General features: G+C 38.3%; 1 protein-coding gene across 12 annotated transcripts in view; it reads left to right on the plus strand.

Moving 5' to 3' along the window:
- The window catches only part of TENM1 (teneurin transmembrane protein 1), an 814,857-nt gene that overhangs the window by 642,212 nt on the left and 146,452 nt on the right, over window positions 1–26,193 (plus strand). For 11 of the 12 annotated variants that reach the window (XM_065077940.1, XM_065077943.1, XM_065077939.1 and 8 more), the window contains one exon: window positions 15,769–16,009. In XM_065077940.1, the coding sequence (XP_064934012.1) occupies window positions 15,769–16,009 (241 nt within the window). Of the gene's footprint in view, window positions 1–15,768; window positions 16,010–26,193 lie in introns of those variants that run through there. The other variant, XM_065077949.1, reaches the window with a different exon arrangement.

The raw sequence follows: 26,193 nt of genomic DNA on the forward strand, positions 1-26,193 counted from the left end.
ATTACCTTAAACTCGTTTCATCCGTTGGCTGAGTAAATGACATACACATATGGTTTTCCCCAAGTGGTTTCTGACGAAGCCAGGGCTGAAGGGTCACGCAGGAAGAAGTTCACCAATGGCTGGAACATGGTGGAGGCTCTCTGGCTGGAGCAGGAGGCAAGCAGTGAGTGCAGTTTGGCGCTGTGCTGGTTTGCTAACATATGTAAAATTAAATCCTTCAAGATGATAAACATTTAGACTTGTAAACAAACCAAGCAAATATCAGTGTAACTTTTATTTTTGAATTCAGTGGAGATTTTTGTGTATGTATAAAATATACATATGTACATTATGTACTTATGCACATAAAAATGCATATTTTTTTATAGGTAGGTTTTATACTTAAAAATGCTTAGGTTTGTGTGTATATTGTCTGCCTACTCTGCGTGGATGAATAATTATCTAGATAAAATCTTATACATAACATATTTGCACCTCCTCAATGACAGTTTATAGCAACAAGTTTCTGTATTAAATGTGGTGTTTAAAAAAAATTTCTCTCTGAACTGTTTCATTTAGTGATCCACTATACTTTTATTGTGAGTGTAAATGATTGCGTACCTACCGAGTTCATTATGCTGTTTTTCTATCATTTACATCTTACTGCTCTCTTTAGTGTCTATGCATGTAGTGGTTTTTTCCACGTCACCAATCTAGTCACCTCTTGGTAAAATCCCTTCTATTTTTACCAAACTGTTCTGAAAAAAGGTGTCAGGAATGGAACAAAGTACTCCACAAGGTGTGTGTAGTGATTTAACACTATTTGCCTTTTTACTTTCTGTCCAATTTGCTTTATTGTCCGTGCTGTTACATTCTTTTACTAAAGCTGTACATAGAAAAGAGTTTTTCATTGAGCTGTTTACAGACATAACCACGTCCATTTTCTGAGTACTTGGAGTCAATTTAGATCTCAGCAATCAATTTGAGGTACCTTGCATTTGTCGATGTGAATTTTCATCTTCTGATGTATGGTCCATTCACATGCCTCTGCTGGACCTTCTTATTTTACAAATTGAAATAAGCTTGTGCCAACCTGTATTTTACTGGTTCAGTTGTTCACCCTTTTCTAAATCAAAAATACAGGAAACCGATTCCTGGAACAGAATTGTGCTGTTCCATAGCTGATATTTTGAAGTGACAAATTTTCTGTTTCTAAATATATAAGAAATGGATATGCCCTATTGAAGTTAGACTGTTAGCTTCTGTGGTTATATCTAGCAAACCACGGCAGAACAACATAATTGAAATCAATGGAGTTAATCCCATATCATGCTGTTGTAACTGGGAAAAGAGATGAGTCCTACATTTACCCCTAAATCTTTCAAATAAAGCCATCTGCTCAGAAGTTTGGTCAGAACAGGTTTTAAGCCATCATCTTGGCAATAAAAGGAAAATGAATGATTCTGCGAGGCATCCAGCTTTTTGTACATAAAAATGAAGCAACCTTGAAAATCTATTGACTTTCCAGTAGGTTAATATTTTCTAGTAGGTAACTATAGTCTATAAAAGTCAAGCCTGAAAACAGATGAACGTAAGTTCTTCTAAGTTGCTATAAATTGCTGAAATTTGCCTGAATACTTGCTGAATGCGTAACACAATAAAGTCTGGTATTTGACCTTTGAGGTCTAGGTTTAATGGGAATCCATAAACGTACCAGCTCTGTTTACAGAGACACTCTAGACTAAATCTTACAGTGCAGATGTTCTTATTAATAAAACAATGAAAGCCCTTGGTCAGTAGTTCATTTCCCTGGACTTCCTAAGGGCCAAAATGTGTAAATACCTAGTTTGTTTCTAAATTCAGGAGTTTAACTGCCTACAGAAAGTCACCATCCATGTCAAATGGCCAAAACCATAAGGTGTGAAATTCTTAAAGAAGCTCCCAGCTTCTTGAACTCTGTTTGAGCAGGATGAGGAGACACTCACTGCATTGGCAGTGCTGGCCCTGCTGTGGGACTCTGTGTAGGGCTTTGTTTTCATGGATATTTCACACTTTCAAAGAGTTATCTTCTAAAAGCCTTTTTTTTCTGTATTTGATTTTCTGAAATATGTAGGAGGTTGGCATAGGATTCAGAGCTGAACAAAGAATAATAATTGGGTTTCTTTCAAGAATCTGAATTTGTGAGAAGATAGTGGGCTTGTTGTTCTTTGATTATAAGCACTATAAGTTTCAGTTAAGGTATAATTATTTTTATATCTTATAATTATTACTATGAAAGCAGCTTTACCTAATCTGGAAAGCAAATAAAAATAGCTGATGATGAGTTCTGAATAATATGAGTCAGTCTTAAGAATGGTAAACAAAGACTCATTGCATTGAAGTCTCAAACTTTGCACCACTTAAAGGGAAATTTCTTCTATAGCAAAAGGTGCAGAGAACTTTTTCCCTTAATACCAACTCCTGCAGTGTTTGACCTCAAAACATTAATTATTTTTTAATTTGGAATGAGTGTCTTGATAAATCTTTAAGTCTTTATTAAAGATGTGTTCTCGTTTGATATGCTCATTTGTTTAGGTTTCAGTTATTTAATTACAGGTCTTGATATGAAACTAATCATGCATGCATCCATATGAAGCTGGCATACTGACAGGATAAAATCATTAAACAGTCATTACTATAAACTGACGTTGGCCTGTAGTTTTTGCAGTTAACGGGGGAGTTGATGCTTGGTGAACAATCCAATTAAAACTGGCAACAAAAGACTTAAAATGTCAGCCAAATTGCTTTTTAATAGTCAACGCAGCCGTCACAAAACATAAACATTAAAGTCCCTATAGTAGCATAAAGCTTCGTGCTGAAACAATTCTAGAAAATGAATAATAATTACAGTATCCTGAGAATTCTCTTAATAGATGTGCACTCATTAAAATACTTTGTTGGCTAGATTCATATGAAAAAGTATGTTTCCCTTGATACTTTTTTATGCGTTTGTTTTGAAGGTTTTATTCAATATTTTATAGGTGCAATTTCTACTAATATTCAAAAATGTGTGTCTTATTTACAAAGAGTTTAAATAGCGGTACATAGATAAGCTTTGAGTGATGCACCTTAGAAATGTGGTATGAGGTAAACTCAGGATACGGTCACAAAGAACTTTTATTAATGCTGTCAAATGATGTAATCTCTGTTAATTTTGAATTGTGCTACTTTTCGTTTGCAAGTCAAACAAGAATAGCAGAAGCAGCTTGTCAAACCTTACTGCCCCAAGTTAACTACCTGAATGGGTTTATGCAGAAGTGACCCTGTTGGTACTTGGCAGAAGCTCCACTCAGATCTTCAAAGGTGTTTAAGAGCACAGGACTCCTAATAATAAAATGCAGAGTGGAGTTAAAAGCCCTAGATAGTTGTGAGGAGCCTCAGGCCACAACTAGTGCAGTAGTGGAGTGGTAGAAGCATATTGGTATTTCAGAAAATCTACCTGCCTGCTTCTACATGCCCAAATATGCATCAGAGAGACTACAACTGTAGGTTTGTGCCTAGGCTGTTATGTTCATTCTCAGATGTTATCTTAGCTGTTTCTGTGTTGTTGTTTTGTCTTTCCCTACAGGAGTTTTTCTTCTCTTTAAAAAAGAATCAATTTGTTGTTTACCACCAGGTACACGTGTACCGTTGTCTTTCCTCCCAGCAAACTCAGTACTATAGAAGAAATGTCAACATTCCTAAATAAAATGGTAGCAAACATCAATGGCAAGAATAGATCTTTTTGTAGAAGTATTCCTTTTATTTGTGGATTAAGTTGAGAGGGACAGGAACTTGTTAACTACCTCTAGGGATAAGTGGCAGAAGTAGTCAGTCAGCTAATTTTATGCTGAGGTACATCCTTTAACTAATTTAGTGTAATTTAGATACCATATAAAATCATTTGATGAGTGACAATTAGCTTTCTGTAATGCTATCTGAAAAAATACTTGCAACCTTCTTAAATAATACCATGTACTTCAAGGGTTACCAAGAATAAATGGATGCTAAGTATCCTACAGCTAAGGTTACCACAGTGCTTGTTTTTTAAAAAAAGTGTTTCCCTTATTTGAAACAATAATTCTCTGTTTAAAAAGAGAATTTAAAGATAGTTTAAAAGAATTCTCTATTTTAAAATTGATTTCTGTTTTAAAGCAAAATGTCAAAAGGACAACAGATGTTTTGAAACTGTATATATCTTAAAGAACTCTTCTTTAAGAAATCTGTCAAATAAAGTTTGTGAAGTAGAAGGTAAGTGAAGTTGAAGGAAACATTCTGGTTTCCTACGAGCTCTCTCTAACCTGACTAACAGGGAGCTAATCAGGTTGTTGAGAAAAAAACCTGTCCTACTGTAATTTATGTATTAATTGCAAATTATTTTGTAGATCAGGCTACTCTCAGGATAGGATAGGCTCGGCCACATGTACTTTCATTTTTTTAAAAAGTTATCAGCAATATTTACTTGCCTATAATGAGCACAAATACTAGCTGCTTCTCAATTCATCAACTCTTTTTAAAATTAACCTCCAGTAAGGTAAAATTGAAGTATCTTCTTGACTTCAGGAAGAGTAATGAATCATATTCCTGATTTAGGTAACAAATTTGGTTCAGTATAAGTTTTTCTCTATGATTATCCAAAATAGCTAGCAGAAAATTGTAGCAATAAACAATTCTGCTGCCACATGTAGTCTACAGAGAAAGAAGAATAATTTTAAAATTGTATCTCAAATAATACAGCAGAAAAGATTTCTACAGAGCCAGTACAGGGGATACAGATTTATAATCAGGTGGAGCTCAGTGATTTCTGGTGAATGCTTGTTGAACTTTGTAGTTCAAGGCATATTTGTTCTGAACAGCTGGCTCTGAGCAAGCTGTTTTCTACATCTCCACTGTAGAGCACAGCCATGCAAATGGCCCCAAACCCTCAATAGCATGATATGGCCTAAAATAATTTTTAGTTAATTTCAGTGTGATGACCATGTGTTCTGCTCCTCTGTATCCTCCAGCCCTGGCAAGGGCTTTATGCAGTACTCTCACAGACATTGTAGTCTGTTTAACTGACTACAGTGCTTCCACAAAACCAAGTTGTAAAGTCTTAAGTCAAGATGATACATATTTATTACTATTTATTTATAAACCACTAGTACACTAGTATTATTTTGATGAATTTGAGATAGATATGCATTAGAGCCACAGTTAAACTCTACGTATCTTTGCATGTTATGGATACATTTGACAGCTTTTTCTGCTGCTTCACAATTACTATATAACTGCAGATAAATTAATTATTTTAAATACTCCCTGTAATCATATAATGGTCACTGGAAATGGATGTGAAGATGTTCATATCAAACAATTTAATGTCAGGGTGAAATCCATAACAAAAACCATATGGAATGCTGTTTTATTGAATAGAATAGAGACCTTCATTTTCCTATATAAGCTTTAAACATGTTCTTCAAAATATTACAAACACAGAAACTAGTCTGAATTTCTCCTGATGTTCCCTCATTAATATATTTCTATAACGTTTGTCTTAAAATGAACACATGAGGGTAGAGACAATTAGTGAATGATTCAGAAGAGCTTCAAGCTTCTACATCTGTACATGGTATTGATCGTAAAAATGGATCTACTGTTCTCATAGAACCAGAGAATGGTTTGGGTTGGAAGGGACCTTAGAGGTTACCTAGTTCCAACCCCCATGGGCAGGGACACCTCCCACCAGACCAGGTCTCTCAGAGCCCCGTCCAGCCTGGCCTGGGACACTTCCCGGGATGGGGCATCCACAGCTGCTCTGGGCAGCCTGTGCTGGCGCTTCACCACCCTCATGGGGAAGAATTTCTTCCTTATATCTAATCTAAATCTCTCCTCTTTCAGTTTAAAGCCATTTTCAATTGTGCTCTGCAAAATAACGTCAGGAGATGTGCTGGATGTCTGCATGTGACATGATAATCTGGTGGGCAGAGTCAGGTGTCCTGAGCAAAGCCTTTACATATCCCAGTGGGAGAAGTTGGAGTGGGATTCATCTTTGAAGCCAGGAAGTTCAGGCACTTCCACCTTTAATTAAATTTAGAGGACGTTTGCAGCGCTATCAGCAAAGCGCTATCTCTGAGTCTAATTAGATGGGGGATATGCTTGGGATCTTGCCCCCAGTATTGCTGGGAATGTGCATGAGCATTCTCTTCAGGGCTTGAATTTGGGTCCTAATGTGACTGGCAGGTTTATCCATGACTAAGGGCTTATCATCTTCTCATATTTCTGTAGAGCCACAGAATACTTTATATTAGAAAAAATATGAACCAACAAACTTACCTCACTTGTGGCTGGGCTTGAAGTTGAAAAGGATTCTGTACTTTGTCAACTGGTAGGACTCATATCACTGTCCCCAGCCTTGAAAAGTCAAGTGCTAAAATGGAAGAGTCTTCAACTCAGCCATCACGGTGCAGTGGACTCAGATGCTGCAGGGTTTTACATTATTTGGGTCTGTAACAGGGCATCGCCTCGAGCAGCCCTGTTTCCTAAAAATGTTGCAAAGTAACAGGAACAGATGAACCAGGTGCGAGTGAGGCAGGGAAGGTTATCATCCGTTGTAGGGGTTGCTGACAGCATGGCTTCATGTGTCCATATTAATGATATGTCCACTGAACTACCACTCTAAATATACTGTATGTTTCAATATGATTTATAGTTTCTAATTCCATTACCCATAGATCCCTTTTAGAAAGCCCTCACAGCTAATGAATTTAATGACACAAAGGCCAAAACTTGAATATATATCACTCTGCCGAAAACCATCAATAACCAGGGAAACATTAATTTTTACAGCCGTGGCTGCTTGCAACCTACTTTACCAATCATAAACTGCTCTTTAATCAAAATCTGTTCACCTCTAAGGTCATCAAAATTTGCTGCCAGGCTACTTGTAACTGCATGGCTTTTGTAAACCTGGATGATAGGCTTACTCTGTAAGCTATAATCTCTCCCGCTTTGTTCAGAGTTTTAGAATAGTGATTGTACTGTCCCCTGTGAGGTGCCACTGATAGAAGTTACAACTCGTGATATTGACTGAACCCACCACTTTTGAGTAATGGCAGGAATTATGCATTCTCCTGAAATATCACCTTTAAGCTGGCTGGGAGCTGTCAGTCTCCACTTCTGTCCTTTGGTTGCTGTGTGATGTTAATTGTCTCAGCAGCTGCTGGGTCTGCTAAACAAACCACTGGAAGCCTGAACTCGTTGTTTAGGTTGTTCCCTGGGTCTTCATTATAATTGGAGTGCTGCTTTGCTGCTCCATTCACGTTTTGCCCTTGACCTCTGTGACTCAACCACCGATGGTCCTGTCTTGTGTTGGAACAGACTGTAGTGATTTAAGAGGAGTCCTGACTCAACTGGATGGGTATTTGAGAGAACCTGACAGATGTACCACCTGCAACGGAGGAGATGGAAGAGAGTGAGTAGGATAGTTTCATTTTGAATTTGTCATATTAATTGACATAAATGTGAGCATTTCACATAAATGGAATGATGTTTTTCATGTAAATACTGCACATAGTGTGCATTAGTACTTAGCAGCTATATGAAGTACTGTAGAACAAAGCTATAATTCAGACAGTTCAGAATAAAAGCACCTCAGGAGCTCCAGCTCTTCACTCCCCTCTGACAATGCTTATTTTATATGAATACGCATCAGTGTGTTTCTATTGGCAGGTGCTTCCGCATGATAACATTTAAAACTTGCATCTTATCCACAGTACACAGCGTTTTAACCTGAAATTCATTTCTAGTTACAAACTACAGCACAGAGAATAGCATCTTATAGTGCACTGTTTATGTCCAAAATTATTCTACTTCAGCAATCAGGCTCCCAAGTTAGAACACTGAGTGATGGAGTTAATTAAGGAGGAGTAGTGCTGTTGTAGCTCTAATGGTCTACAGACGTAAGTGCCTCTAAGTGAGGCAAAGTTTGTCAGGGAAGGTAATGTCTTTCATCGCACCAGCTGATACACCTGGAGAAGAAAATACATCGCTTTGGGCCCAAAATGCCGCCTTTTGGTTTGAGTATATTGACATTTCTATCATCAGAAAAAGCAAAAACTCTCCCACACACACACCTAAAAAGAAAAAAAAAAGGGTGTATCAGTCTTATTTCAAGAATTTTACAAAGTAAAACTGACAAGTTAAGTACACAGTACAAAGATGACAGATGCCAGAGTCTCGAAAGGCAGAATATTATTAAATGCATCCTATCAGTAAAGTTGGAAAGGGTGGCGATGTGACAGTTCCCTAGTGGTTAATCACTGCCTTCCATTCTCTAATGAGTTCTAACTTCTGTTCCTTTTGCCTGAAAAAATTCTACCACATCTTCCTGCATCTGGAAACAGTTTGTTTGCAGGGACATTTCTGAGACACTTCTGATTTACTTTCCAAAACACTATGAAATCTCCGGTATGTATAAATAATGGGAAAATCACAGGCTTATATTAGTCTACCTGAAGAAATCACAGACTCACAGAATGGTTGGGTTGGAAAGCACCTCTGGAGATCATCCAGTCCAACCTGCTGCTAAAGCAGGTTCAGCACACCTGACAGCACAGGAATGCATCCAGGTGGGATTGAATGTCTGCAGAGAAGGAGACTCCACAACCTCTCTGGGCAGCCTGGTCCAGGCTCTGCCACCCTCATCAAAGTTTTTTTTCATATTCAGATGGAACCTCCTGTGTTTCAGTTTGTGCCTGTTGCCTCTTATTCTATTGTTGGGCAGCACTGAAAGGAGCCTGGCTCCGTTGATGTTGACTACTCCTGATAACTGTATTTTCCTCGAGGTGCTTAGAGATGACCCTGAGAATGAGCTGTTCCATCACCTTTCCAGGGGTGGAAGTGAGGCTGATTGGCTTGTAGTTCCCTGGATCCTCCTCCTTGCTCTTTTTGAAGATTGGAGTGACATTGGCTTTCCTCCAGTCCTCAGGCACCTTTTCTGCTTTCCCTGACCTTTCAAAGATGATGGAGAGTGGCTTAGCAGTAACATCTGCCAACTCCCTCAGCACTTGTGGGTGCATCCCATCGGGGCCCATGGATTTCTGGGTGTCCCGTTTGCCTAAATGGTCTCTAACCCGAAAGCCTTCCTTCCTGCAGACTTTCTCTCTTACCTCCAGGGTCTGGGGTTCCTGGGGGACAGCCTTAGCGGTAAAGATAGAAGCAAAAGCAGCATTCAGTAGCTCCATCTTCTCACCATCCTCTGTCACCAGGGCACCCACCTCGTTCAGCAGTATGCCCGGTTTTTTTTCTAGTCTTCCTTTTGCTGCTGATGTACTTTGATAAACCCTTCTTGTTGCCTTTGACATCCCTTGCAGATTTAATTCCAAGTGGAGCTTAGGCTTCTTCACCACATCCCTGCATACTCTTAATGTTCCAACTGATCATGTGGACTCCAGAAGGAATTTTATCTAAGTTTATCACTGTTTCACAAGAGACCGCATTAAACAGAATTAAAGAAACATAAATCGTTTCCTTCTGTAAAAGCAACAGTATTTTAAACAGAGACCTGCTGGTGATACTCCCATCATTCCTTGTTACTCTGGCATTCCAAACTGGGTAATTATGTTTTTGTAAAGTTTCCTAGAATTAGGTCTATCATGAGTGTTTACTAAATACAGTCACTCAGGTCTTATACAGTGCAAGTTTTGACTGTTAGTGTAAAAATAGAAAAGGAAGTGCTGCACAGCCGTCGTGAGCTGTCCTTACTGTCCTTGTAGCATATATGCAGAAGAGATTTTTTTCCTACATAGTCAGGCCATACAGCATTCAATGTAAATGTGACTTGTGTTTTAAGAAGAGTTGAATTACCATCATATTTAACTTCTAAATATGACTAAACTTGGAAGTGCTGAAGGAGGAATAAGTTTCTCTTAGCATGAGGAAATTATTAGAATTCTTATTTTACCCAGCCTCTCTTTGTTAAAAAGATCCACTGTTAAAAAGATCCATTATGTGTTGGAAGCTCTTATCGTGCATATGTATAATTGTGAGGGATTTGAGGAAATTGAACATATGTGATACTGAGAACATAAAGTAAACATTTAGTGAGATCCATATGAACACATTGGACTGCGTGTTTAAGTATTATAGATAACTTGTTTGACATCATTACATTATTACAGTCTAAATCCAGCTGTATTCTATGCTCCATTGATGCCATTCGAAGTACGTGGTATAAGATCTCTGTTAATTTTACTTTGGAAGTGCCGTGTCTTCAGCACAGCATTAATAATGATACATAGGATTCATTCTACTCTTAGAGTGGCAGTATGGTAAGAAATTATATACATGGCTATTCAAGGGCACACCTGTACTGCTAAATAAATTGTCCAGAGTCCCTTGAAGGTGCCCAATGCTTAATTGGTCCCTCCCTCCCACTGCTCTGGGCCGCCCCAACCTGCTCACCAAGGGCAATCTGCTGCCGCAGGGGCGATCTCAGAGCACCGTGGGCATGAGCTGTGCTGGGGAGTAGTGTTGGTCTCTGCAGGTCTCTAAATCTCTTTTACTTGGTGTGTAAACTCGAGTCTGTGTGACCTTTAGTTTATAAGCTTTCATTACATTATAAACTTTATTTTGCATAAAACCATATGGTTTGTAGAATTCTCTAGAGATGTTTGATATTTTATATTCTGGAAGATTTACTGTGTAGTAAGGCTGAGGGGAAAAAAATATATATATACAGCAGAATAATTAATTAATGGTAAATTGGTGTTAAATGTACTGGTTAGATACTTTTATATCCTAGTGGTGTGATAAAGTTTGCAAAGCAAAGGACTTTCCAAGAAGGCATGCCAACTAAATGCTGAGCTACATTAGAAGGAGCGAGGGTGGAATAGATTATTGAAACACAATGTAACTCTACACAACAATAGAGCAATTTCATACACTTTTTTTTTTCAAATTTACCTTAAAATATGTGACATCAAAAATAAAAGTAATTCAGAGATAGGCAAAAAATTATTAGGGGCTTAGTTAGGTCATTTGTGTATACACAAAAAAAAGAATAATTTTAACTTTAGAATGGAAGGAAAGGTTGTAAAGACACAATATCAGGAAGTATATTAACAGGAAGCAGACCAAACACTCTGCGATGGTAGCACCTACCTCTAATACTTAGTTTGTCTTCTTAGACCCAGAGCATAAATCTCATTGTAAAATAGAGGATTTTTATTCTGTGCTTTTTAGCTCTAATCTTAAGCATACAGATTCTCAGTCTTCCCCACACTGAATATTTCCAGTTCTTCAGGGCCCATTTACATAAATTGGGCACAGTGCTCTGGGCATAATCCTTCCATTCTGTTAGAAGGTGTCAGACGTATCTTCCTGCACAATGTGGATGTACCTGTTCCGAGGCTCAGTCTGGATAAATAGCATTATGCTTCTTCTTCTCTGCTTGATAAAAAATTACACATTTGTTGGTAACAAGCAGTAGTATACCCATAGAACTTTAGTTAAAGTAAGCTCTCTGAATATATGTTACTATTTTGCTCATTAAATATCAGATTGCAAGCTAATTCATTTTCAGCTGAGACATGTCTAGTTAAAAAAGAAAAAAAATCCAAACAGACCAATAAATAATGAATTCAAGAACTGAAAAAAATAAAATATCTGAAAAGCACTACAGGTTAGATGCAAACCTTTTAAGGTTCATTGCGTTTTAATATATTCTCTCTGATATACTTCACTTAGTCATGATAGAGGCTATTGTAATCTTGTCGGTAAATGATAAAACAGTTCAATTATCCCCTCTTTCAATGTGGATCCAAAAAGTATAGTAAAGTATACTTTAAAACTGTTAGGACATGATGTTAGCTAAGGCCTGGCTTATTTTCAAAACCAATTTTTAGTCAGGTGCTAACTAGTTGATAAAGCAGCTTATTTCATTTTTGTCAGTCTATAAAGCAATTTGGCTGCATTTTTATGATTACAAAGGCATTTTAGCCTGACTCTTAAGGAAAATGAGTTTATGTTAATGCTGCTCTCATCCATTGGTCTGTGTCTCCAATAACTTTTGAGCAGAATAGCAGCAGTCAACCAAAATGGCAGAGTAAGGGAAGCATCTCAGTTAATTAACTTTGCACTTTCTGAAAAGCAGAGGCCTAGTAAAAAAAAACAAGATTGAATTATCGTATCTTCTGAAGGAAAAGGCAGTAGCAGTAGCACTTGGCAGCTGAAGGGCTGTTGAGATCTGCACTCCATAACTGTAGGATACCAAGCACCATTATACAACCGCCGTGGAAAAGCGTGTGTTCGATATTGATCAGGGGCCTCCCAAAAGAATGAGTCAGAACTAAAGAAGAAAAAACATTCAGGACAGAGGCAGAATTCCCTCCTTCATACTTCAGAGAAAGGAAAGCAAGTAGAAATCTTTCAAACTAGCAGAATTGCAAGGAAAGTTTTTCTTGTTTATAGCTAGCATCAATACAGAGGTTTCTCCTTTGGAGTGAGTGTATGGTATGTATGCTTTGCTGAAAGGAGAGAACTACTTAAAAATAATGAATTCTCAGGGGAAAGAACTTTGACATTTTCTAAACAGCCTCTTCTGTCTGTAAAACAAAAAAAATGGGCTAAATGCAATTGCAGATGCGAAGGCCAACAGCGATGGCCAAGAGCATCTCTTCTGGCTTGGGAGCTGCTCAAATTCTAATTTGAAGCAAATTATTGTAAATGTAAAGTCTGAGCTGAAATCATATTTTATAGTTACGTTTTTAGATTAACGGAAACTTCTGCCATGTCAGTGAACACACTGAAAACAAATAACGCTGTATTTGCATATCATACATAGACTTTTTAGTGTGAAAATGTTAAATTTGAACATTATTAGTAACAAAAAAATCAGGAGTTGCTATGGATAGCATTGTGCTGAACAATAGCAATGGAATAAAAATTTAAGGCTAAGCTAATTTCTATATCATTCCTATATATTTTGGAAACTTGTTGGGTTTAGACAAATTTTCTTGTGTAATGTCACTTTTAGGTAGTTAAGTGATCCCATGTTAAGTTATTTTACAGAGTCCACCATTTATTCCTGAAGAGTCCTGAAGAATCTTAAGTGTGCATATTTAGATATGATGCTTTATAGCCCAAACAACATTTTTTGTGGTATAAAAATAAAGTGCATGAGATGTAGACTTAGTTTCAAGCAAAATAAAAATGACTTTGCCAAATTAAATAGTCTGTAAAAACTAACTGCAAACTCAGACTGATTGTCAACATAATAAATTTGCAGTGTTTTACTGAAGTGAAGGTCTGATGCAGAAGACTTGTCTTTAAATCACCAATATACTTCAGAATCTCATGCGAGGTTTTCTTTGATGTCAGTGGCTGGACAAACGAGTGACATTAAAAACGAGTGATCATTAAAAAGGAATTCCCCAGGAAATCTGATGTGTTAATGTATTGTAATAAATTGCGCTGGGAGATATAAGGTACCGTACCAACCAGAAATACTTTATGGTTCACAAAGTAGAACCAGTCTCTTGCATGGAACATACCAAACTACTTGTCAGATAATTGTGTGCTATCAATGGGATAGGGACGGTGCAGCTAGAAGGGGAAGAAGAGAACTAAAAGATATGGTGCCATATAGATTATACATGTTTCCCCCATTTACCTAGAAAAGCAGTCACCTTGGCTGCTCAGCATTTATTACATAGCTTTTGATGTACCTTGTAGAGCCTAACTGCGTGTCCTGGCAAAGATCAGCACTTTTGTAACAGGACAGTGGTACAACCATTAAAATGGCTTGTCATGCAAATTGTAGGATGTATAATAGTCTTGCAGATTTTCCATAAAGTGGATTTAAGATAGATACTGCGAAGGGAATGTCATTGATCAAATACTTGAGGATGCTGGACATCAAATATTATGTCCAAAATTTAGGTAGCTTTCAATTGTAAAATAGCAGGATACGGGATTTACTGAGATTAATTATTATATGAAAGTGCCTTAGCAGATTATTTCAGAGCTCTGGACTGTTGACTGCAGTGATTTAATTTACTGAAGTCTCCAATTTTCAAATATGCTTAGAAATGCTTTTCTGGTATATGCAAACTAATATTACAGTGTAAACCTTAATGGAACTGTAAGAATGCTGCCTTGATAAAAGATCAATGAAATTAAAAGGATTAAGCCTGGGCCAAATCCGTGACAGCTTTGCTTACCACAGCATAGAAAAGCTTATGTGGAGCACTAAACAACCTTGTTTCTCCAGTTGGGGTAAATTGTGGCTGTCACAGAGAAAAAAGTGCTTTTTAAAATTTTTTTCCACCAGCCGTTCCAAGAAGGGAAGGGGCACTCTTTCATCTTTCACCTTGAAGACACATCATGTCCTAATTTAAAGCAAGCACATGTTGTAAGTGGATGGCAACAACAGTTCCTTGCAGGGGATTTTTGCAGGTTCATCAGAGCTCTGCTCCAGCTGGTCTTGTGCAAATTTAACTGGATGTCTGCTAAGGTAAAAGGGAGAGTGAGGGTGAGTATAGAAAAGGGACAAAGCCGTGTTAGACACTGAAGTAAAATAACTAGGAGAGTTTCAAGTTAACAGCTTCACAGTTCACCCAATCTGGCAGCAATTTTTATCAGCATTTTCTTTGCAAAGTATCTCTTATTGTTCCTTTTAAAAGTAATTTCTTGCCTCAATTCTCCATAGCTGTTTCTTGCTCTGCTGAGAGGTTTGGAGACTTTTCTGAGAAGCAGAGAAAAAAACATTTTATTGTCCCTTCAAAGTACCGTTACACCATATTTGTATTTTTGTTGTGTTTTGCAGGAGCATTCAAGCTCACTGGCACAGGCTGAGCCACCGTAAAGCCAAATAGCAGTGCTAGAAAAGGGCAGGATGCGGGCAGGCGCTGCATCCCCCTGGGGCGGGCACCACATTCCTCTCGGATGGGAGCTGCAACCCCCTGGGGCGGGCACCACATCCCTCCCAGTGGCTCCCAGGCAGCACTAGGGGTGCCTTGGGGCAGCACTGGGGGTGCCGTGGGGGAGCAGGGCACAGGCAGCAGGGCCTTGGGTACCCACCACACACGACTTTCACCCCGTCTGCTTCCCAGCCTGGTTTGGTAGCTGTGAGCTCCTTGCCAGCTCATCTGCCTTTAGCTGCCACAAAACCTTTTCTCTGGGTATCTGGATCATTAGTGCTGCAGGTAATCTTTAAGAGGGCCTTCTCCCACAGCTCATTTAACAAATGCAGTAACAAACTCGCTGAAATGTGTTAACCTTGTTTTATCGAAGATGTTTTCTAGGTGGTGTGAATTATTCAATTATTTTCTCTCTTGATTTGAAGTGCAACACTAATTCTTACACTCTATTTCTTTCACAGATATTCTTAAATGAGATTTATACCTCATGAAATCAGTTGGTCTGTGCTGCAATACAATGTCAACTTGATTTATTTGTTCCTTACTCTCCTCCTCAAAAAATCCTATGACAAATTAAGTGAATGTTGTATCTTTTTTCTTTTTTTTTTATTTTGTTTTTGTTGTTTGATTGAACTACTGAACTACAGTGCTGGAGGATGTGTGTCTATGTTCTCATATTCTTCATTTCAGTAGTGTGTTATATCTTAAATTATTTCACATGTTGCAACATTTTACAGGCAACTGTGTTAGCAACATGATAAAGCACAATGCTTTAATGTCTGTAACTATTATATCATGCGCATACCCTCTTGATCTTTTTTTAAATTAATAACCCTCTGTGGGTTTCTTCTCCTTTTCCTTGTTGTTTCAGATATGCCAGGTAGCCCACACAACCAGTTCACCTTCAGACCCCTCCCGCCGCCGCCTCCACCGCCGCACGCGTGCACTTGCGCCAGAAAACCACCTCCAGCAGCCGATTCTCTGCAGAGAAGATCAATGACCACCCGCAGCCAGCCCAGTCCTGCTGCCCCGACGCCCCCCACCAGCACCCAAGATTCGGTGCATCTCCATAACAGCTGGGTCTTGAACAGCAACATACCGCTGGAAACCAGGTACAGAGCAACTCGTTACACACAACACAGCTCAAAAGTCAAAAAAAGACGGAAGGAGGCCTGACGTTGACGTGAGGGGGTGATGGGGAATTACAAGTTTGTTGTTCAGGACATGCCAGTGCGTTTTGATTTGAGGCCATGTCGTGTAGCCATGTGAGGCTGTATTTACTTGATTCATCCAGATCATTAATGCTCAAGAAAGCACGTGTTTTGCTAAGTTTTGGAAGACATTGATTTTCTTAAGGCAAATAGATTAGATAGGTGTTTTAGAGTTGAATGCAGTCAGGATTTGTGCTTGTGTACTTGTCACACCATCCCACGTTCTCCCAGGGTCGTTTTGCAGTCAGCAAACAGAAGTTGTGTTTGATTGGTGTACACTTCTGGAGTCAGTGTTCAGGCTTCAACATTCCTGTGGATAAGAAAAGATAGGGAATAATACTAAAATACTATTTTCCTCTGTGTGTGTTTATACACTTTATATATACACAAAGAATATAATTTGATAATCATTTGGTAATGGACAAAAGATAAGTATGTGTATGGAGAACCTTAACCCAAGGAGCTAGGGATGGAGGGTTTTGCTTCAGGATCTTTCACAATTTACACAAATAATTAACTCTGGAAAATAACTGAAAGCAAATAACTTCTCTATCCAGCAAACCTGTGATTCTGTAGCCAATGTTCTGTCTGCAGGGGTACACACACAGCTTTCTGAATTTTTGGCTATAATAAGCTTTTTGGTTCCTAGTAAGCAGTAGCTAATGTGATGGCTTTCAACTACAGCTGTGTTTGCTGACTTGATGCTTAAAACAAGTCCTTGATTTTCTACAACGTTCTTCCTCTTTACAGCCAGCAGAGCACCAAAAAGTTCTGACAAGGGTTCCCTTTGGGTGTCCCTTTGGCATTCTAAAACACAGACTCACAAAGCGCCTGACTCTGTGAAAGTTGTTTGGTGAAACACAGATGGATGTCTGACATCCAGAGAATTTTAGGTAACATGTATAGAAATGTTTACTTTTTAATACACATATATCCAAGGGCCATTATCACAATTAATCACAGAAACCTAAATTTTCTTCTTTTATAAGAAGGTGGTTTTTATTTTATTACATATCTCAATTTTAGTTTACATCTTTAAACACTTTGCTGCTAATCAGAAGTGTCAAATTAAGTTCTTCTCCTCTGATTCATTCTGAAATAAAACTTTGCTTCTTTGTCTTAAGCAAAAATCACAAAAAGAATCAAAGAGGATGGGATACTTCTCCAAAAATGAACACAATTTTAGTTCAGCTGGTTCTTCTAGAGCTAGAAGCTTCTGTCTACATAATTTCTATAAAGATAAATCTCTGCCGTTTCTAGTGTAACAAACATATATATTCTGTATTTTCTGCTGCATGTAAGACTGATCCCTGAGCATTCTGTACCCATTAAATATCTTTCGGTTCTCTTCAATTAACACTTAGATAGATGTTGTTCAGTCTTTCTACATCCCTGGTCACTATTTTCTCTTTAGACCCTTTTGGTTGAAATTGCTTTGCAATTTTAAGTCTTCTTTGAGTTCAGTTCCATTTTTCTGGTTATTATTTTTGCAAATTTGAAACTTCTCATAAAGGGCATTATCTAGTGTAATACCTAGATATTTAGTTATATATATAATTATGTAATTGGATGCTAACAAACGGGCTGCACAGTGGCTTAGGAGTTCAGACTGGAAAACACTGTGGGCTACACGTTAGTCAGGGAATTTTCCACGTTCCTGCTGTTCAGTGGGTGGTTTGGCTGATTTGATACACCCTCTGGTAGCAAATAGCTGCAGCCTGTCGTGGAGCGGCCTGAACGACTATAGAATCAGAGAGCAGAATCTGCGAGACTGTTTGCCAAAACAAGCTTATGTGCAGACAAGTACTATAGCAGGGGAACATTGTAATAAAAACATTTGCAATCACCACTTCCCAGAAGTCTGTAGTATACAACACAGCCTTAGAGAAAAATAATGGCTTGTAGCCCATTTTTCCTTCCTTTAAGAGAGAATCATTCAGCTAGAATTGAACAAATACTTTAGTCTAATATCTGGATTCTCTTGCCTTCCATAAATATTTAGCTGCTCAATAAAAATAACCCTACAAAATAAAGGTAAGCATATCAATGGCAGCTGTATTTTTGTGCTAAATCTTTAATAGCACAAAATCTGCCTAATATGTACATACCTAATATATCTAAGCAGTTGTTGGGGGTTTTTTTGTTTGTTTGGGGTTTTTGTTTGTTTGGGGGTTTTTTTGTTTGTTTTTTTTTTTTTTAATTTGGAAGATTTGCAATCAAAAAGAAGACTTAGACAGTAATGTATTCCCTATGTAATAACTAGGCAAAAATCCGAACACACATGTTCAGCTTTTCTATCCAACTATATCTGCTGTTAATCCGTAAGCAGCACATGTGTTTGCGTGGTTTATCTATAGCTGTGTAGTATTAGAGAATTTTCAGACAGGAAAAGATTTACTAGAACTAATCATATGACTGTAAATCCTGTTCACTCTGGGCAGTCAGAAATGAAGCAAGTTCATGAGTCTGCTCATAATGATAACGTGTCATATTGAACTAAAAAAGTTTCTGTAGTTCTGATAATGTTTAACATACTCTGGTTAGACATGTATTGTTATGTAATTAGAATTTGAAAACCTAGATTAGAATGGAAAGAGCTGCAGTAAAGGCATATACTGAGGAAAGTGTTCCAAAAGTTTTTTTGTAGACTAAAACTATACGCTATTTTCATAGGAAGAGGTAAATCAGAAATTCTGGTTTGTGCTTCATCTAGAGGTGTTTTATGCATAGAATAATCTGCAAAACAGTTTTGTCAGGACCCACCCTATTAGCCCAATGGTTTAATGAGGAGACTGACTTGGAAAGGTGAAATTACTTGTTCAAGTTCACACAAGCTTTTGACAAAGCCAAAAATAGAGTCTGAATGTATGTCATTGCCAAGGCCAGTTCTCTAACGCTGGCAATTATTCTGACTGTAAGCAAGAATCAGGAATACCTTTAAAGCTTCAGACACCGTGTCACAGAGTAGTTGTTGAAGAAGGAATGGGAGAAGAGCTGTAGCTGTGGGAGGTGTAACAGCTTAAGCTGATGGACTGCGCTCAGCCTGCAGCGCTGGACACGCAGGCACCATCTGTGTGCGTACACACACAGCCTTGGAACAATTTACTATTAACGTGACTTACGAACATGCAGTAATTTCATTGTCACGCAGAAAAATAATTTGTAGGTATTACCAGAAAAAGACTGCAAGGATCCCTCGCACCACATAAAAACACAGGGAACAACGATTCTTTTTTTGGGGGATAATGTTATTTTACATAAATTGATTTTTTTCTTCTCCCTCAGAATAAAGTACTTGCAACCTATTGCTTATTCCCTTCCTTTCCACTAAAATAATTGTTTTTTTCAGGTTTCATAGATACTTTGCTCTAATGTTTCAAATCTTATGATTTACAGTGTAATACATTGTCATTATCTCTGACAGCCCCGTCTGAACACAGCTTACATCTTTTTATGGAGTATGTATTAAACCCTGACAATTTAAAGGAGTGTTTTTCATTTTCTCCATGCCTTGCTAGTTGACTCAGTATTTTGTATTGTTTTTTTCATGTGTTTCCTATTAATTTTCCCACTTCATTCAAATAATAAGAAAAAAGTAGATGTTAAATAGGGGAATTTACCTGAAACTATTTGTGATCCTCCCTATAGTCTGTTAGAGTTCCCTCATGGGTAAACCATTGGATGTGCTTATTTTGAATAAAGTTTTGCATTTAGATTATAATTTTTGAGTTTTCTGTCTAAATGTCAAAATTTACCTAATTTTGATTTTATTTTGAAGTAGTATTTTTTTAGTCTGGCTTTGTGCTTCAGTGTTTTACATATTTCCTTGTTCCTTCCTTTCTAAATCAAATTTCTGGTTCCTCCAACCCATTTAGCGGTGTTGGCAGTGAGGTTAATGCTGTGCTGAATGGACTGAAATCTCCCTTCACTGCACTGGCAATGAGCCAAGTACTGTGGAAAAAGACAGCTTAATTTAAGCAATCTTATCACCATGGTAATAACATCTCTAAAGGGACAGTGAGGTACCAAACCATGAACCTGAAATTCAATTATCATTAATTTATATAAAACTTTGAAGCACTAGAATAATAAAAGTAGTATTTGGGGTTCAAGGCAGTTATGATTTTTAGCTACTATTCAGAACTATTTCAGAGCCCTGAAGGTTGATTATGGTTCTAAACACTTAAAAACTTTGAGAGTTTTGGAGTTCAAGAAGTTTATTCAGCCCATCATATAGATGGAGTCATTCCTTTCTGTATTATGTAGTTATTTAAGGCGCATGTTTAAGACCAACTGGATTTCTGTTTTCCTAAAAAATCCTGTTTATAATTCTGTTTAGTATAGGGGAGACCTTGGCAACTATCACTTATCAAGAGATTTGTTCTGTACTGCAGTTTTCCCTTGCTCTTTTTCAATCAAGCTTGTAAGTATTTGTGCTCTTCAAAAAGTACATTCATAACCTTTCAAAACGTAGAAACCTGTACATATTTATTTTCTGTTTAATCTGGAGTAGTGCTAGAAACAGAAATAATTCAATAAAAATGCAGATATAGATACACGCTCACACAGGTCAGTGTGAGCTCTTGGAAGATTCATTCTTTCTCCTTGGTCTCTTCGTGTGACCATCTTGTGAATCTTTCCTCTGCTGCAGAGATAGAGAAAGCACTTTTGTGCCTTTTTTCCCAGTTCAAGGTTTCCATAGCAAACCAAATGGTTTTACAGCTCCCGAGGCACAGAGGTGGTGATGATCATAAACCACCAAGCTGGGAGACAATTACTATTTGAGCAACGCAATTCATTAGGAACTTGTTTGCGAATGGAGCCGTCTCCTGAGTTAAATGATTGGACTAATGGTTATTCCAAGAATCAACACAGGGGAGGGCATTGTTTATGATCTTTCCTTCAAATCCTGTTGGTCAGTATTTGCTATCATGACATTTCACTTGTATTTTGACATTTTCTACCTAATTAAACAATAAATCTAATCTATAGAGAGGCTGACCATATTAAAAACAGACACATGGCAAGGGTTTTAAATTCAGTCAGAGTCCCATGTGTTTTCACTGCACAGAAGAAAAGATCTAAAAATATTTAAGACTTCTCAATTGTAAAAGAAAAATTGAAAACTGTAAATGTGACCATGAACTTAAAATAAAAGCTGTAAATATGACCCTAAATTTAATAATGTGGGAATGAAAGAATATTTTATGGAAACAAAAATATAAACATTTTTCAGCTACAACAAAGTACGTTCTTCATGTCAGCAGCAGTGGCACTTGAGGGTCCTTCTTTCAAATAATTTGAGATCCGGTAACTAGGGACAACAAGGTGATTTAAATAGTTCATATACTCTCCTGTATTTTTAATTTGGGAGAAGCTCTGGTGTGGGCATCCCTGGAACAGGGGGACAGTATTTGTATGAGTAAGTGTCGTGGTTTGATCGTGGGGAGACAACTGTGGCAGATGGTTTCCCTTCACCTTTTTCCCCCTTCTTCCTTCAGCATTGCCCTCCCCCTCCCCCCCCACCCCTTTCCCCTCCTTCTCACTAGGACACTAGGATTTGGGGAGGACAGGAAAAGAGATTGCATTAGCAATATCAACGGTAGCGTACCACTTAGCTGCCTTCGACTCCAGTTCAAATTGCAGCTCCAGCATATCTGGCACAGCAGCACTCAACGGTGGTGTAACTTCATTCAGGCCACAGTACTCTACAGTTAGTCTCCACTCATCGCTAGACTTACGCACTGGCCAAATTGGGCTATTGAAAAGTGAGTGAGTCTTACTGATCACACCCTGGCTTTCCAATTGACGAATCAATTTCTGAATAGGAATCGAAGAGTCCCGATTGGTGCGATACTGTCGACGATGCATCGTTGTGGTAACAACTGGCACCTGCTGATCATCAACCATTACCAGTCCTAAAACAGAAGGGTCATCTGCAGGACCAGGCAAATCAGACAGCTGTTCAATTCTCTCAGTGTCGACAGATGCTATCCCAAATGCCCACCTATACCCTTTTGGGTCCTTAAAATACCCTCTCTTAAGGTACTCTATGCCATGGATGGACGGAGCATCTGGGATAGTCACAATGGGATGCTTTTGCCAATTTTTTCCAGTTAGGCTCATTTCAGCCTCTACAACAGTCAGCTCTTGGGATCCCCCAGTCACTCCAAAAATACTGATGGGTTGTGTCCCCTTACAGTCTGACGGAATTATTGTGCACTGAGCAGCAGTGTCCATCAAAGCCTTGTACTCCTGGGGGTGTGTTGTACCAAGCCATCTTATCTGTACAGTCCAGTAAACTCTGTTATCCCTTTCCTCCACCTGGCTGGAGGCAGGGCACCTCTAATCTCGGTGCACGGTCTCCTGGTGTGAATTAGAAGTTCCTTCACGAGCATCAGAATCTCTTTTGTAAACCGGAGCAGGCCTTTTCCTAGAAGCCTTCCCTGTTAACTCATGCACTCATTCTTGAAGTTCCCCAGTAAGTTTATTGTGCCACTTACTCATATCTTCTCCCTGCTCACGTAGGAAGAACCACAGTAAACCTTTGATGGTGGTCTGCTTGTGTTCTCTCTCTGGAGATCGGGAACGCCTTCTCCCTCTCCCTGGGGATTGGAAACGCTTTCTCTCTCTCTCTGGATATTGGAAATGCTTTCTCCTAATGGCTGAAACATTGGTTCGTACAAATCGTGAGTCATGTGTGTCTTCCCTGAGTGCTTTCATTTCTCTCAACAGCTTTTCAAAACAGTCAACAGTTGTTTCACTCAGTTTCTCCACCCTAGAGACATAAGCCCCTAGGGGATCAGAAAGGTTTTCCTCAAATTCCCAGAGCCGCTCAGTCATGTCATTAACACTTTGTCTACCACCAGTTGACACGAACATTCCTGCCAATATCTTAGCATATGTAGGTGGTGCACTTTGTGAGAATCTGCGCCACATAGACCGTGTACACTCAACTCTATCTGGATTCACCCCCTCAGTTGCTGTTTGTAGTGCTAAAGGAAAGTTCTAAGCCACAGAAAAGCACTTTTGAAAACTACTAGGTTAATGTAGCAATGTCACCATGTTTCATGATAATAAAGCCTATACTGACCTATACAAGAGTAATGTATGTCCCCAGTGCGGTAGTTTTGGGGGTTTTGTTTGTTTGTTTTACCACTAAATAGCCAATGAAACCAGAAGACACTTATATTTTGGACACCTGTTCCATTTCAGAAGCTCTTCTTAATTGGCTTTGGCACTGTTCTGTATTTATATAATTATTGTCCCAGATTTCTACCAGGGACTTGGAAGTTAAGTCATCTAGTTAACAGGCTTATCTCACCTACAGCAGCAGCAGACAAATGAGTCAGCATCATGTCACTAGTTGTTCTGTACTGAAGTGAAAAGTAAAGGATACAGATTCTTTCTACATCCTTTCGCATCCTGGGTCACAGGGCCAAGTTTTCAAGCAGAATGTAAAGTAAACATGAGTGAATAAAGGGAAGCAAGATTTGTGTTTCTACTAACCCAGTGGTTTGCTTTCAAATCTGCTTTCCTTCTTTTTTTTTTCTTTTTTTTTTCTCTTACAAAGCTGTAGTTTTTAGTGGAAATGCAAGGAAAACATGTTCTAGGTACAAATGAGGGTGGACTTCTAGGCCTACAGACACTAGGCATAGGGTAAATGCACAGAAACTACAGAAGGGAAGGGATATCGAGCCCTTGACAGAGTTGAGGGACATCACTACAGTACTGGGATATCTAAATATTTTCTCAGAATTCAATTAAGGATTTCCATGTGGAGTTAATCTGGTTTCTGTAATAGTATTACATTACCACCACTTGAATTCAGTTGGGATGGTGCTTCATGTGTAGCTTTTGTAAGGCTTAAATTACCATTCCAGATAGGAAGCCAAAAGTACATAACAAAATATTCTCACGGTGAACGGTGGAGAGAAATAAATGAACTCCTGTTCTCTAACCTTCTCCTCGCTGAGAATTCACCATTTTTGTGTGAACTGCACTCTTGGAGTTATATGCCATTCCTCTGAAGGTTGAACACGAGAAGTTAGATGAGCCACATGAAACAGCATCTTGACAGTAAGCAAACTCTTCTGTGATCAGCAGGACTGAGAGGTCTCGCTTCATGTCTTCTGCCCCCCAAACTCCCCAGGAACTCCCTTCCCTCAGTCCTTTGTCTCTTTCCTGGGCTCGTTGCTGTTGCTCAGCCCATGTGTGGTCTGCCACAGCCGGGGGCTGGCTGGAGGGGCTGGGAGGGGACCAAGAGCTGAGCTTAGGTACAAGGACCTCACTGGGGCTTTTACGGGTTCTGTTGGGTTTTGGGACGGGTTTGTTCCCTCCCTCCACACCCCTTATTTTTATCAGTCTGGTAGGATCCTTTTCTTCCTGTCAGCTTTGCTTGAGAGGTTTCAAAGTTCAAAAGTTTTACATTTTCGAGATGAACAAATGGACAGATAGCCAACCAGATGCTGTGGTTAACTTACGAAAGGGGAAATGTTTTCCAACTGCCTCTTTTATATATGAAATTATTACTGAGCCTTTAACATTTATGCATATATTGGAATTATCAGTGTAATAATATTAAGTGACTTTTATTTCACAAACAAATGCCTTATGGATTGTGTCCTTTTTAAGAGAATACTGTCGTCTTCTTTATGGATGTTTTTGATGTTTTTGTAAACTTCCCCACTTGGAACAAGTGGTCTATCACTCTTTCTTATAAATGTCTGATTTGCTTTGTGTTCTCAGTTTGAAAAAAAAAAAAAAAAATAAAATTAAAAAAGGCTTTAGCTTCTCTCTTAGATCAAATATTAAAGCACATACCAGGCTGCAGTCACATCTAAACTTTTGAACTGCATTTTTTATTATTTTGCTCTTTCAAGAGAGCACCTGATTTTATGGAATTGATAGCAACAGTTTATCATGTCCTAACGTCCTTTGGGAACAGTGGTGTGCTCAGACTGATGAGGAGCTGTCTGAGTTTATGCGAACATAGTCACAGTCTAGCTTGGGAAATTTGTCTTTGTGTCACCAGTGTTTTTCAAATTCTATAGAAATGTCTTTGGATACTCAATATACTCTCCCCAAAAATGGAAGGCATAAACAATTGTGGTTTTTAACATTTTTCTTGATGTTATTTCACTGGTAGCTCAGTTTCAGCGTGCTGTGGTCTCAGAATCCCAGGTTTATTACAAGTTAGAGCTATGTAAATTCTCCTCTGTGTGAATGGAGTCATCTATCTACAAGTGTGTGAGCTGGAACCAGCTTGAGTGTGCTCTCTGCTAATCACGAAGTCCCCCTGCACACCAGCATTTTACCATCAGCCTAAGAAGTCACGTTTATAAGTTCCTGTACAAGAGAATGAAATTATTGCTGGCTATTGACTGCAAGGCTATTAGAGCCTTAATAATAACTTTCAGTTCAGTGCTTCCTTCCCTTTACCTCTGATATCTTTGAGCTAGGCACCATAAAGGACAATCAATATTGCCAATATCAGACCACTTTGCTATATTTTCCAAAAAAATTAGATGAATAATTATCCAATATGTAGCATTTTGTCATTATGTCTTCAAAATGTAAAGCAGTTAACAAATTATTGGCTGGTAAATATATATATATATTTATTTTTTTTTTTTAATGTATACATACTTTATGTATATGCTTATATATATTAACATATTTCTTATATGGTAATTCAACTTCTGCTCCCTTGAATATTGGTACAAATTTTGCTGTGATGGTCTCTCCTGGATATCTAAAAAACTCTGTACCTAGTTAAATACTGACCGAAAATTAACGCCTTGCATACTTGTAAAAACAATGTGTGACAACAAAGCATTGAAGCTGAAACAACCAACTTTATTCTGATGGTTTGGTATGAGGAAAACAGCATTGTATAGTCCTGTTGACAGTTATATTTCTTCATTGGAACTTATTATTTTACTATATTTGAGTTTAGGATTTTTGAACTAAAACAGCTATAGGTAACATTACCATGTTCAGAGCATTGCCATCTATATGATGTATAAATCTATAGTTGTGAAAGTCAATGGGAAAGAAAACTAGAATGCCTTGTCAAGATACTG

Source organism: Columba livia, chromosome 12, assembly GCF_036013475.1.
Source record: "Columba livia isolate bColLiv1 breed racing homer chromosome 12, bColLiv1.pat.W.v2, whole genome shotgun sequence".
NCBI lineage: Eukaryota > Metazoa > Chordata > Aves > Columbiformes > Columbidae > Columba > Columba livia.